General features: G+C 39.7%; 1 protein-coding gene across 2 annotated transcripts in view; it reads right to left on the bottom strand.

Annotated features, from left to right (window-relative positions):
- The window catches only part of FAM81A (family with sequence similarity 81 member A), a 69,528-nt gene that overhangs the window by 15,980 nt on the left and 38,858 nt on the right, over positions 1 to 14,690 (bottom strand). For both annotated transcript variants that reach the window (XM_047766222.1, XM_047766221.1), the window contains exon 4: positions 13,935 to 14,053. In XM_047766222.1, coding sequence (XP_047622178.1) covers positions 13,935 to 14,053 — 119 coding nt within the window. The remainder of the gene's footprint in view (positions 1 to 13,934; positions 14,054 to 14,690) is intronic.

Here is a 14,690-nt window from a genome sequence, read left to right on the forward strand (position 1 = left end):
TTCCAAGACAATTATTTCTGCTTGGAGAAGGAGCTGACAGTTTGCTACTGGGTTCTAGTAGAGACTTCATGGTTAAGCAGGAGTCAGTGAGGGACCATGCAATCTGGGCAGCCCATCATGAAGACCAGGCTGTAGAGGTGAGCATATGGGCAGCATTCCGTCCTGGAGAGGAAGGCATATATAGACATCAGGCTTAACAGGCCTAAAGGCAAAAGTAAATGACACAAGCCCAAACTTGTGTGCCTCTACTCTTGCTACTGTCAGCTTTCTTTCAATTCACATGTATGACCTGGGATCAAATGACTTTAAAATACATATGTTTAAGGTACTCATCCATCAAGAGAACACTCAACTATTTTTAAAAAGGAGAGAGAAAAAAAGAACAAGCAGATAAGAGAAAATATTAGAAATCCTAGAAATAAACTAAACAGTTTTCTTAATAGACCTCACAAATTTTAGACTGGACATGATTAAAGGAAGAATCAGGGAATTAGAAGACAGTAGCAAGGAGACAGTAGCAAGAATCAGGGAATTAGAAGACAGTAGCAAGGAGAGCTCACTCAGAATGCAGCAAAGACAGAGATTCAAAACAAGGAAAAATAGTTAAGAAAGATGGAGGACCAACAAAGAGACACTAACATAAGTCACAGAGAAATTGAGGAGTTCCAAAAGCATAAATGGAGAGAATGGCAAAGAAGCAGTATCTCAGGTGTCAGTGTTGACACTTTTTTTTTTTTTTTGGTCTTTTGTCTTTTTAGGGCCACACCCAAGGCATATGGAGGTTCCCAGGCTAGAGGTCAAACTGGAGCTACAGCTGCCGGCCTACGCCAGAACCACAGCAATTAGGGATCCAAGCCTCGTCTGTGACCTACACCACAGCTCACAGGAAAGCTGGATCCTTAACCCACTGAGAGAGGCAAGTATCGAACCCACAACCTCATGGTTCCTAGTCGGATTCGTTTCCACTGCACCATGACGGGAACTCCTATGTTGACACTTTTCTAAGACTACAGAAACATATGAGTTTCAATATATTCAATGCATTGAAAGTGGCATAAGTACACATTAACAGAGCATGGTGAAATTCAGATAACCCATGATAATGATAAAATCTTACAAGCTACCAGAGACTAAAGACAAAATGAATTTTTTGACTAACTATAAAACTGACAGCACACAATAGGTATCAGAAGACTATTAATAGATATGAGAAGACAATAAATATCAGAAGATAGTGGGAAAATATCTTCTAAGGATTGAAAAAAACAACCTATCCTCAAGAATAAGAGACAGTTTCAGATATACAACGACTAAGAAATGTGTCACCCCCACACACGTACTGAAAGTCATTAAATAATGTACTTCAGTAACAAGAAAAGAGCACCCAGAGAGAAGGAGTAGGATGCAAGAAACAATGGTGAGCAAACAGAAAAAAATTTGGAAAATATAATTTTTTGTAGACTCTGAAGAAATTAAGCTACCAGTTCACTTATTCCAGTCTTCTTGAGTCCTTACTTGGTACTGACTCACATTTTCTTCAAGTTGAACAACATGCTTAGCTCGATCATTTGGTTAAAATGCTATAATTTATAATCTTTTTTGGAAGTAACAGGAAAAAAATGTATTAGGACAAAAAGTTTTTAAAATATTGGCTAAATTATTTTTTAATATTTTAAAACACAATCTGCCAAACTGCACATATGCATTTTTTATTTTAATAGTCATTAAAAAAGACACAAAGCAACGATTATGACATTATCCTTCACTATTAGAAAACTTTTTTAATGTTCACTGCCTCATGTTGGAGTTTATAGACTCAAGCTATATCACACACTACAAGTGGAAAAGTAAATTTTACAAGTTTTCTAGAGGCACCCTGATAGTTATACACCCCAAATCTTGAAACATGAATATATTTCTATGTACCTTTCAATCTAGGTATTAACCCCAAAGAAACAAAAGTGTGACCAAAGAAAAATCAAAGCAATTAAATTTTGTATAAATTCCTTGAACAATTTTCTGTTGTTTTCAGACAAAAAAACAAAATCCTTTAAAATGCTCAGAAAGGAGTCCCCCTTGCCGTGAGCTGTGGCGTAGGTCGCAGACGCGGCTCGGATCCCACATTGCTGTGGCTCTGGCGTAGGCTGGCAGCCACAGCTCTGATTAGACCCCTAGTCTGGGAACCTCCATATGCCGTGGGTGCGGCCCTAAAAAGACAAAATAAAATAAAATGCTCAGAAAGAGTAGGTCCCTACCCACCTATCTCCCTGGATCATCTCTTATATTCTGTCCCTTTTTTTCCTCTGCACTCAGCCACAGTAATTACACTACAGGGCTTTGAACTTACTCCACTCCTTTCCACTTCAAGGCATTGACCCAGGCTGTTCTCTCCACCTAAAGTGCTCTTCCCTGACGTCTTCACCTGCTTGTTACTTTTCATCCCTCAGAGCTAAGCACACAAGTCACTTCCTTCCTGGAACCCCCAGAACAGATCAGGAAGAGCAACTGCACACTTTCAGGATGCTCCGTATTTCTTTTTTGCTGAACTTCTTATAATTAAATGTTACTATTATTACCATTATTAATCCTTATTATCATTAATCTTTTAATCCTTGTTTCATGACACACTCTCATGCAGGGCTCAGTATAACCAGTTAATTATTTTTTAATAACCACTTCTATGAAAGTAAAGCCTGTCATCATTCCCTCATTTTCTTTTTAAGACTATGTTGCACCTATACACACGCGTGTGTGTGTATGTATGTATCAAATATATTTCTTAAAAGTATGTGTATGTGCTTTTTAGTTGAATTCAACTTTTATAAATGGCACTGTTATATGCTGTATCTTGACACTTATTTTTTCACTTATTGCTAAGATTCATCTATATTATTATACACCACTACAGCTATTCACTTTAACTACAGGAATGACGTTCTATTGTTTGTTATAATTTATTTGTCCAAATTTCCACCACTGGGCACTTTGGGTTATTTCAGGATTTTGCTATTGTGAACAATGCTGCTGTGAACATGCCCTCCTGTGGTGCCAGTATAATAATTTTTCTTGGGCAGAAACTGATGGATCACAGAGTATGTGAAGGCTCAGCACTGGGAGGTAATATCAGACTCCACTAATTTATACTCCCACAGCAACGGGTAAGAGATCCTGCCCACGTACACTCTCTCTAAGGCTTGGCTTTTTCAGATGTTTCAGATGCCAATCAACTGGGTGCAAAAAGCAGACATCGTTATGTTTTTGTATTTTCATTTCAGCATCAACAATGAGGTTGAATCTCTTCACAGGTTTACTGGCCGTATGCGTTTCTTCTTTGGTCAGATGTCAGTTCATGTCTTTTACCCATCATTATAATGGGTTGTTTTCATTGTTCTTATTAACTTGTATGTGGTTTTCATATGTTCTTTTTTTTTTTTCCTTGAAATAGGTTCACTTATGCTTTCTAAAACATCTACATTGGCAAAAATACAAAATAAATAAATAAATAAATATGTTTGGGAGTTCCCGTCGTGGCTCAGTGGTTAACAAATCCGACTAGGAACCATGAGGTTGCGGGTTCGATCCCTGGCCTTGCTCAGTGGGTTAAGGATCCGGCATTGCTGTGAGCTGTGGTGTAGGTTGCAGATGCTGCTCGGATCCCCTGTTGCTGTGGCTCTAGTGTAGGCTGGCGGCTGCAGCTCCAATTCAGTCCCTAGCCTGGGAACCTCCATATGCCGCGGGAGCAGCCTAAGAAATGGAAAAAGACAAAATAAATAAAACATCTACATTGGTATTTTACAGTACATGAATGCCTCAATGCTACTCTTCTTTGCTTGCTATCAGTTTTCAACATGTACGGTTTAAATGTTTTGTTTTGTTTTTTAATTATACTTGATTTACAACGTTCTGTCAGTTTCTGCAGTACAGCAAAGGGACCCGGTTATACATACATATACAATCTTTTTCTCATATTATCTTCCATCATGTTCTGTCACAAGTGGTTGGATATAGTTCCCTGTGTTACACAGCAGGACCTCATTGCTTATCCATTCTAAAGGCAATAGTTTGCACCTACTAACCCCAAACTTCTAGTCCATCCCACTCTCTCCCCCTCCCCCTTGGCAACCATAAGTCTGTTCTTCATGTCCATGAGTTTGTTTCTATTCTGTAGATAGGTTCATTCGTGCCATACATTAGATTCCCCATATAAGTGCTATATATGATATCTTTCTCTTTCTGATTTACTTCACTTAGTATGAGAATCTCTAGTTCTATCCAAGTTGCTACAAATGGCATTATTTTGTTCTTTTTTATGGCTGAGGTTTTCATATATTCTTTACAATAACCTTTTACCATCCAATAGCTTCCTCAACTTTTAACTTATTTTCTTCTTAAAGAATGATGAGCAACATTTTAAATTTTAATATAATCAAATCCATCAAAACCTTTTACATCAAGAAGAAACCCTCTCCTACCTAAACGTCTAAAAGATCTTCATCTATATTTTTCTACTAAAAATTTAAAGTCTTATATTTATTTATTTTTCTTTTTTTGGCAGTGTCTGTGGCATGCAGATGTTCTGGGCCAGGGATCAAACCCATGCCACAGCAGTGACCCAAGCTGTTACAGTGACAATACCAGATCCTTAACCTGCTGTGCCACAAGGGAACTCCTTAGTCTACAGCATTTAAGTCCTTCACTCGACTGGAGTGGATTTTGTAGCTGGTATGAAGTAGGAAAAATAATAAATCTTTTTTAATGTGATTAATAAATTTTCTAGCTCCATTTACCAAACAATCTCTCCTTTCTCCACTGATTTGCTATGTCATCTATGACATATATTAAAGTCCCATATATGTATGGTCCAATTTCTGGACTTTCTATCCTATTCCACTGTTCAATTTCTCTATCACTAATCCAATAACATACCATCTTAATTACTACAGTTTCATAACAAGTCTTGCTATCTGGTAGAAAAATTCTCTTGTCCTTGTTCATCTTTAGAAGCATCCTGGATTTTTTTTTTTTTTTTTTTTTTTGCCACACACATGGCATGCAGAAGTTCTGATCCTGGGCCAGGAGTCAAACCTGAGCCACAACACCCATAACACTGAATCTTTAATTGCTAGGCCACCACGGAACTCCTGTTTTCTTATTATTTCTTAATCAAATGTTTAAAATTTTTCCCTGTAGAAGTCTTGAACAATTTTTGTTAGATATATGCCTAGTTATTACACATTCTCTGATTTTATTTTAAATGATATCTTCATCTTAAGTATCTTTTCTAGTTGTTTGCTACTGGTTTACAGTAAGGAAACTGACTTTTGGACGTTAGTATGTGTAGCCACCTTGCTAAATTTACATTAACAGATTCAAAGAGAAAAATTATCTGGTGATTTGAACAGATACAAAAAAAAAGTTTGAGAGAGATGGGATTAAGATGGCGGAATAGAAGGAATAGACCTCAACTTCTCTCCTAAAAACAACAAAATTTACAACTAAATGCTGACCAATCTTCAACCAAATGGACCAGAAACTTTCAAAAAGATATCCTACCCCAGAAGACAAAGAGGAGGCCACATCAAGAGGTAGGAGGGGGGACTACGTGATATAAGCAACCCCATACCTCCCAGGTGAGACTCCCCACAGACTGGAAAGTAACTGATTCACAGAGACTCACCTACAGGACAGAGAATTCTGAGCCCCACATGAAATTCCCACGTGTGGGGATCTGGCACTGGGAGAAAAAGCCCCTGGAGCATCTGGCATTGAAGGCCAGTGGGGCTTATGCACAGGAGCGCCATGGGACTGGGGGAAACAGAGACCCCATTCTTAAAAGGCGCACATGGACTTTCACGTGCACTGGGTCCCAGGGCAAAGCAAAGTCTCCATAGAAATCTAGGTCAAACCTGACTGCAGTTCTTAGAGGACATCCTAGGAAAGCAGGTGTGAATGTGGCTTGTTGTGAGGGAAGGACATTGGAAGCAAAGCTCTCGGAAACATTCAGCAGTATGCCTTTCTCCGGAGGTGGCCATTTTGGGTAAATCTGGTCCCACCCATCAACGCTGAGAAGCCCCAGGGCAAACAACAATCTAGGTGGGATCACAGCACTGCCCATCAGTAAACAGGTTGTCTAAAGACCCCTCAGGCACACAGCCGCCTCTAATCTCACCCAGAGACAAAGCCCCACCCACCAGAGGGATAGGAATCAGCTCCACCTACCAGTGCACAGGCATCAGCCCCTCCCATCAGGAAGCCTACAGCAAGCCCCCCATACTTACTTCAGCCACAAGGGGGGGGGCAGATGCCAGAAGTAAGAGAGGCTATAACTCTATTATTGTAGAAAGGTCACCACACCAAAAACCTATAAAAATGAAAAGACAGAGAACTGTAACTCAGATGAGGGAGAAAGAAAAACCCCAGAAAAACAGCTAAGTGATCAGGAGATTCTCAGCCTCCAGGAAAAAGACTTTAGATTGTTGATGCTGAAGATGATGCAAGACATTGGAAATAAACTGGAGGCAAAAAATGGGTAATTTATAGGAAACAATGAGCAAAGAGATACAAGATATAAAACTTAAACAAGAAGAGATGCAAAATACAATACCTGAAATAAAAAATTCATTAGAAGCAGCCAACAAGAGAACATAGGAGGCAGAAGAATGAGTAAGAGAGGTGGAGGACAGATTAGTGGAAATTATGGATGCAGAACAGAAAAGAGAAAAAAGATTGAAAACAAATGAAGAGAGTCTCAGAGAACTCTGGGACAATGTTAAACGCACCAACATCCATATTATAGGGGTGCCAGAAGGAGAAGAGAGAGAGAAGGGGACAGAAAAAATATTCCAAGAGATAATAGCCGAAAACTTCCCTCACATGGGAAAGGAACCACTCACTCAAATCCAGGAAGGGCAACAAGTACCATATAAAATAAACCCAAGGAGGAACACCCAAGACACATATTAATCAAACTGACCAAAATTAAAGACAGAGAAAGTCTTGAAAGCAGCTAGGGAAATGAAACAAATAACATACAAGGGAACCCTGATAAGGTTATCAGCAGATTTTTCAGCAGAAACTCTGCAGGCCAGAAGGGAGTGGCATGATATACTTAAGGTGATGAAAGAAAGACACCTCCAACCAAGATTACTTTACCCAGCAAGGCTCTCATTCAGATTTGCAGGAGAAATCAAAAGCTTCACAGATAAGCAAAAGCTAAGAGAATTCAACATTAAACCAGCTTTACAACAAATATTAAAGGAACTTCTCTAGACAGAAAAGAAAAGGCCGCAACCACAAACAAAAATTCCACAAATGACAAGGCTCACCAGTAAAGGTATATATACAGTCTTTACTGTATATATGAAATCATCCACACACAATTATGCCACCAAAGTCAGAAATTGTGAGAAAAAGGGTACAAATGCAGGACACTGGAGATGCACTTGCAATTAAGAAACCAACAACTTAAAACAATCTTGTATTTACATAGATTCTTCTATCAAAACTTCAGAATAACTGCAAACCAAAAATCTGCAATTGATACACAAATAAGAAAAATCAACTCAAATACAACACTAAAGATAGTCATCAAACCAGAAGAGGAGTGAACAAGAGAAGAAGGGAATTAAAAAGAAACAAAAACAAATCCAAAGCAATCAAAAAAAAAAAAAAATTGAGGAGTTCCTGTTGTGGTGCAGCAGAAACAAATCCAATGAGTAACCATGAGGTTTTGGGTTTGATCCCTGGCCTCACTCAGTGGGTTAAGGATCAGCATTGCCATTAGTTGTGGGGTAGGTCACAGATGCAGCTCAGATCCCACATTGCTGTGGCTGTGGTATAGGCTGGCAGCTGAAGATCCAATTCGGCACCTAGCCTGGGAACCTCCATGTGCCGCAGGTATGGCCATAAAAAGCAAAAATAAATAAATAAATACATACAAATTTAAAAATAACAAAATTTGAGAAGACTAGATACACATAACAGAGATTCTTAGAAAATTAGGAATGTAAGAAAATGTCCTTAATCTGATAAATCCTTGTTTATTACCAGCCAAAATGGAGAAACTCTGGAAGCATTCTCATTAAAATTGAAAATGAGAAATGCCCAATATCATAATTTCTTAACTGTATTAAAAATTTTAGCCAGTGCAAGATGACAAGAAAAAGAGACTAAGGATATGAAGATCCGAAAAGAAGAAATTAAATTGTCATTATTTTCAGATGATATGTACATTTCTATAGAACCCCCCCAAAATCTACAAATAGATTATCAGAATCATAGGTGAAATTAAATTACTTTGCAATAAGTTGTTTAATGTCCATCTCTCCTGCTAGAGAGAATATAAACCACATGCAAGGAGGAACAAAACCTGCCTTTTTCATTATTAAACCCCTACATTGCCTTGCATGTACAAGGGGCTCATAAATATTTGCAAAGGAATGAATATAAGAAACATTTACTATATGCCGGGCACTGTACAAGACACAGTACATATATTATTTCAGTTAGTCCTCAAAAATCATCCCTATTTCACAAGTGATGGTTAAAAAAATACCAAATATTGGCCCTTCTTTTGGAATTCATAATTTTAAAGCAAAACATTATTTAAATCATATCTGGGGAAATCTGAGGTTTTTTAACATCCATAAAATACAAAAATATTATAGAAAGGTATTGTTTTCCAATCCAAACATAAGTTTATTGGATGGAAACGTCCAAGTATCACTACATCAAGCCAGTTCATCATCTTTACAAAGCTGTTCAAGGGACAGACTATGTTTGAAGAAGTTACTTGAAAGGTCCCAACATTATCCCAAAGCGCATGGCTCACAGATTTGCACTAGCTGTAGATTGATTTCCATATTGTGTCCCACTTGGAAACACCAATACTACAATGTAAACTTCCATTGATATAGGAGAGGCTAAATGCTTTAAATTATGGTACATACATGGATCAGAATACTTTTTTTTTTTTTTTGTCTTTTTGCTATTTCTTTGGGCCGCTCCCTCGGCATATGGAGATTCCCAGGCTAGGGGTTGAATCGGAGCTGCAGCCACCGGCCTACACCAGAGCCACAGCAACGCGGGATTCGAGCCGCGTCTGCGACCTACACCACAGCTCACGGCAACGCTGGATCGTTAACCCACTGAGCAAGGGCAGGGACCGAACCCGCAACCTCATGGTTCCTAGTCGGACTCGTTAATCACTGCGCCATGACGGGAACTCCGAGAATACTTTATATCCAGTTAAAAGGTATGCCAGATTTGTGTGTATACTGGAAGGAGGCCCACAATATACTGTTATACAGAAACAAGGGCAGAACAGTATGTATAATACTGTGCATAATTTAAATCATACTGTTAGGTAATTCTTAAGCTACAAATCATTATATTACTATAATGAGAGATTATTATCTTACACCTATGCATAAGAAAAGTCTAAAAGGACAGACGCCAAAATGTTCACGTGAGTTATCTCTAAGGAGTAAAACAAAGCTAGGACCTGATGAGCCTTCATTTTTCTTCTTTCCATGCTGTTTACCACAAGCACATACTGCTTCTGTCCCTTAACAAGTAAAGGGGCAGTGCACGCAGAGGATGTGGGGAGGGGTTCAGGGTGGGATATCAAAGCCTCCCATCAGAACACAGACACAGTGAAATCAACTCTGGTCTTCTAATGTTAAAAACAATGTACTCTCAAATGTTTCAGGAAAAAAAAATGATACATGAAAGAATAATAAAGTGAGTGGGATAAAATATTAATAACTGGTGAATCCTGCAAATTTTCTTTAAGTTTAAAATTATTTCAAAATAAATGTATACATAAGAAAAAGGGATAAGCAATACTGCTCTCCCAACTAGCAGGAAATCGAAGACATCATTGCTCTCTCTTCAAAAAACATACTCATAGAATATAGCCTCAGGGCTCAAATATAGCTGTGGGCATGACTCAACAGCTTTAGTTCAGCAAGAACTTGCAATAAATCTGGCCAATTGTTCTATTTCAACCTGATGTTATATTATAGATGAGATGATAATGCACTCATTCCAAAATCTCCCTTTGCAGGTCTTTGGGCAGCTGTTATTTCCCAAGTACACTTCTTGGTCGTGACCATCAGGTGGCAGAATGACTCTATCATTTGGCTGTTTGATCAATGATGGCAGGGAGGTGTGCCGAACAGAAGTCCCAGAGTCCCAAAGGTCTAACAAGAGACATGACTTGGGCAACATGCTCAGGCAGATCTCATAACTTGTGACATGGTAGCATATGACATTTAAATGGCAATGCCATTCAGGCACAAGAAAAAATGCTCAATATCACTAATTATTAAAGAATGCAAATCAAAACTACAATGAGATATCACCTGAACCTGACTCTGGTCAGAATGGCCATCATCAAAACGTCTGCAAATAATAAATGCCAGAGAGGGTGTGGAGAAAAGGGAGCCCTCCTACACTGTTGGTGGGAATGCAAATTGGTGCAACTATTATGAAGAACAGTATGGAGGTTCCTTAAAAAACTAAAAATAGAGTCACCGTATGATCCTGCAATCTCACTCCTGGGCATATATCCAAACAAAACATCAATTTGAAAAGATCCGTGCACCCCTATGTTCACAGCAGCGCTATTCATAATAGCCAAGACCTGGAAACAACCTCAATGTCCATCAACAGACAAAAGGATGAAGAAAATGTAATATATACAATGAACTATTACTCAGTCATATAAAAGAATGAAATAATGCCATGTGCAGCAATATGGATGGACCTAGAGATTATCATACTAAGTAAGCCATATAGAGAAAAGACAAATATCATATGATGTCACATATATGGAATCTGAAAAAAAAAGACACAAATGAGCTTGTTTACAAAACAGAAATAGACCCAGAGACACAAAAAAACAAACTTATGGTTACCAAAGAGAAAGTAGGGGGAAGGATAGGAGGATGGAATTAACATATACACACTTACTTATATATCAAATAGATAACCAACAAGACCCTAACGCCCAGGGAACTATACTCAATATCTTATAATAACCTATAAGGGAAAAGAATAAGAAAAAGAATACATAATATATATATGCATAACTGAATCATTGTGCTGTATACCTTAAACTATCATGACATTGTAAATTAACTCTACTTCAATTTTTAAAAGAATTGTGTCAGGAATACGAGGTTGTGAAATAACGCAATAAAAATAATTAAAAATAATATGTTTGGAAAGGAAAAAAAGGTAGCAAACAGAAAAAAAAAAAAACAGTAAAGCAATCTGCCACCAGTTAATGAAGCCTAAGATTTGGGCGTGACACCAACAGAGCAGGCAGCTTAATAAAATGAAGGAAAGAAAAGGTCGCTGAGAGCCTTTCGAAAACCATTCTCATCACAGGCTGACTATGCAGCCTCTGAACTGGCACCAGTCCTGACATCAGAGGCTTCATATTGTGGAAGAAACAGACATCACTAAAATAGTCTAGCTAAGTCAGTAAAGAAACAACAGAAATAAGCCTGAGGGTGTCAGTATCCACAATTGCTACAATATACTATCTAAAATGTCCAGCTTTGAGCAAGAGTTATAAGATATACAAAGGAACAGGAGAATGTGAAATAAGCACGGGGGAAAGTGCAGACATAAGAAACTGCCTATGAGGGCAAATTTAAAAGGCAAAAATGTCAAAGCAGCCATTATAAATATAGGCTGATTAAAGAAATAACGGAAACTTGCTCTAAAAAGGAAAGGAAAGGGAGTTCCCATCGTGGAGTGGTGGAAATGAATCTGCCCAGGAACCATGATGCTGTGGGTTCAATTTAACAATATCCCTTTAAAAGTTCATCCTCTTTTGGAGTTCACGTCATGGCTCAGTGGTTAACAAACCCGACTAGGAATCATGAGGTTTCAGGTTCGATCCCTGGCCTTGCTCAGTGAGTTAAGTGTCCAGCGTTGCCGTGAGCTGTGGCGTAGGTCAGGTCGCAGACTCGGCTCAGATCCCAAGTTGCTGTGCCTGTGGCATAGGCCAGCAGCTATAGCTCCGATTAGACCCCTAGCCTGGGAACCTCCATATGCCGTGGGAGCAGCCCTAGAAAAGGTAAAAAGACAAAATAAATAAATAAAAGTTCATCCTCTTTCAACAGTATGACATAACCAATGCAAGAAAGCCAAAACTTCACCAAGAAGTTTCTATTTCACGTGAGGTTTATTTCAATGGTCAAAGTCTCATCAGCATTCCATGAGAAAGATGAATACAGCCACCAAACAAAGCAAAACTATGTGGTACTCACAACACATTTATGTGATGATTTCAGAATAAAAGCATTTGTTACAGAGAAGGATCAAGCTGGGTAGAAAAGTTAATAAGAAACTACAGAAGAAAAATGTAAAATTCCTGAAAGTATTTCAACACAATGTCTCCATTTTGTAATGGACAGTGTTACAAGGACAATTTCAGTGCTGATGTCCCTGAGATAATAACAGCTCCCACCTGCTCTATATTCACTCCATCCCATGCACCCACTAAGCCTCTTACAATATATGACCTCACTTCCTCTGCATCTGCAACTCAAGTGACCAGGAAAATCTTTGAAGTTTTCCTAAGTTCCTACTCTGCCTTGGAGTTCTGAGGCTCTTCAGCAAATCCCAGGTTTCAGAGGTGCCACAGAGCTGGGATTTCTTTTCAGTAGATGCCCACAAAAAAAGATTCAAGTTTTTTCAGTCCAATAACAATGATTTTAGAAATCATTAATTCATCCAAACATTGACTGAATAGCTATTGTTTTCCAGATCTTGTTGTCTGTGCTCAGGTTACAAAAAAAATGATGATATGCTCCACCCCAAGGCATAAAGACACGGCGGAGAGACTTGATAGAACAGAGAGTGCCAGGGAGCTCAGGAGAAGGGATATCCAGGAAGACTTTCTGGAGGAGGTAACAAGCCGAACTTTAAAGGCTGACGAGAAGTTAGAAGAGAAGGGGAAAACGCAACCTGGTACGAGAACAGCATGTGCAAAGGCCAAGATATAGAACGTGGCCCCTTGGGGGAATAACAAGCAGTAGATTACTGCTGAAAGGGACAGTGCAAAGGGAGAAAGAGAGCAAAGGGGGGTCACCGAGGTATCCTTCACCCAGATGAGGACAGAAAATCACACAAGAGTGGCAACCAGGAGCTCTCTGCTATGAGACTGACATTCAGGCAGCAGACACAAATACACAGGCCCAATATTCCAGGCCCTTCACATATTGTCTGCACAGATACCCCCTAACACCACGTCTGCTCCAAAGAAGCCCTGGATCCTATGGCTCCCGCCTTTTGCAGACCACCTTCATTTTCACCTTGGGCTGATTCAAATTGCCTATTAATTCCACAGCTCCCATGTACACTTGCGCTTGACTCTTAAGAGCAGCAGAGGGCAGAAGAGGCCCACAGATACTTTAGAGATCCTTCATTTCTCACACCCTCCTGGGCTGCTGGCCCAAGGAGCACTTTTTCCCTACTGAGGGACTGGAATAGCACTGTTCCTACTATCCTGAGGGGAAGATCCCTTTTGCAAATATACAATCCATCATGAACCAACCCTCTCAGAAAACTGCATGCAAACGAATGACCACAAAGGTGAAGTTTTAAAAAGACACACAAACTATAAGCTCCAACTTTGTATTTCTGGACTCAGTAAACCTAACTTTAAGCTACCAAGTTACAGAGGTTAGCAGAGCCCCCTCATGGCCTCTTGCACACACAGTTCCAAGGGCAGAAGCACAAGAAACCAGGGCTGCTGAAAACTAGGTCTAATTTCCAACGTTACTAGGCAAAGGACAGGATGTACTAGAAAAAGGCGAAGAATTTGCCGTGGGGCTTCATGACCATATTCCCCACTACCATGGAGCTGAAGAAAAACAGCTCCTGATAGGCAGAGGCGAGAACATCTGACCACCTACCTGGCCACTCTTCCCCGAAGATCTCCCAGGCCAGAGAGCTGCCGCATCTCCAGGGTCTTTAAGGCAGAATTAGTTCCATAGCTAATGTTGTCCCGGGCACGGATCTGCTCCTGGAGTACCTGGACAACACACAAAAACGGCAACGGAGTCAGCTGAGCGGTCACATGTTGCCACAGAAGCACTTCATACTTTCAGTATAAACGAGAATGTTTAACTCCTTTTATAAGAGGTTCCTTTTTTTTTTCCTTGGTCTTTTTAGGGCCGCACCCTTGGCATATGGAAGTTCCCAGGCTAGGGGTGGAATGGGAGCTATAGCCGCCAGCAATGCTGGACCCAAGCTGCATCTGTGACCTATACCACAGCTCATGGCAACACTGGATCCTTAACCCACTGAGCAGGGCTAGGGATCGTACTCATGGATACTAGTCAGGTTTGTTACCACTGAGCCAACCACTGGAACTCCATAAGAGGCTCCTTTTTAAGAGTCATCTGACACACACATACACCCAAGGGCTTAGACAGAGCAACCTCAGAGATCACACCTGGACCAAGACCCCTCATTTACCAATAAAAACACTGAGGCTCAGGTATCAGGTTACTCAATGGAGGTCCTACTGCAGGAAGAGGCAAAGTTCAGACTAGGAGCCTGGACTCATGGAGTACAGTTCAGAGGTCTAACCCCTGCTCCAGGGTGCTTTTGAGAGTCATTACTTTAATAGAACAATCCCCAATCTTTGGGGAAGTAAGAAATCAAGA

The sequence above is a fragment of the Phacochoerus africanus genome, chromosome 2 (genome assembly GCF_016906955.1).
Source record: "Phacochoerus africanus isolate WHEZ1 chromosome 2, ROS_Pafr_v1, whole genome shotgun sequence".
Classification (NCBI taxonomy): domain Eukaryota; kingdom Metazoa; phylum Chordata; class Mammalia; order Artiodactyla; family Suidae; genus Phacochoerus; species Phacochoerus africanus.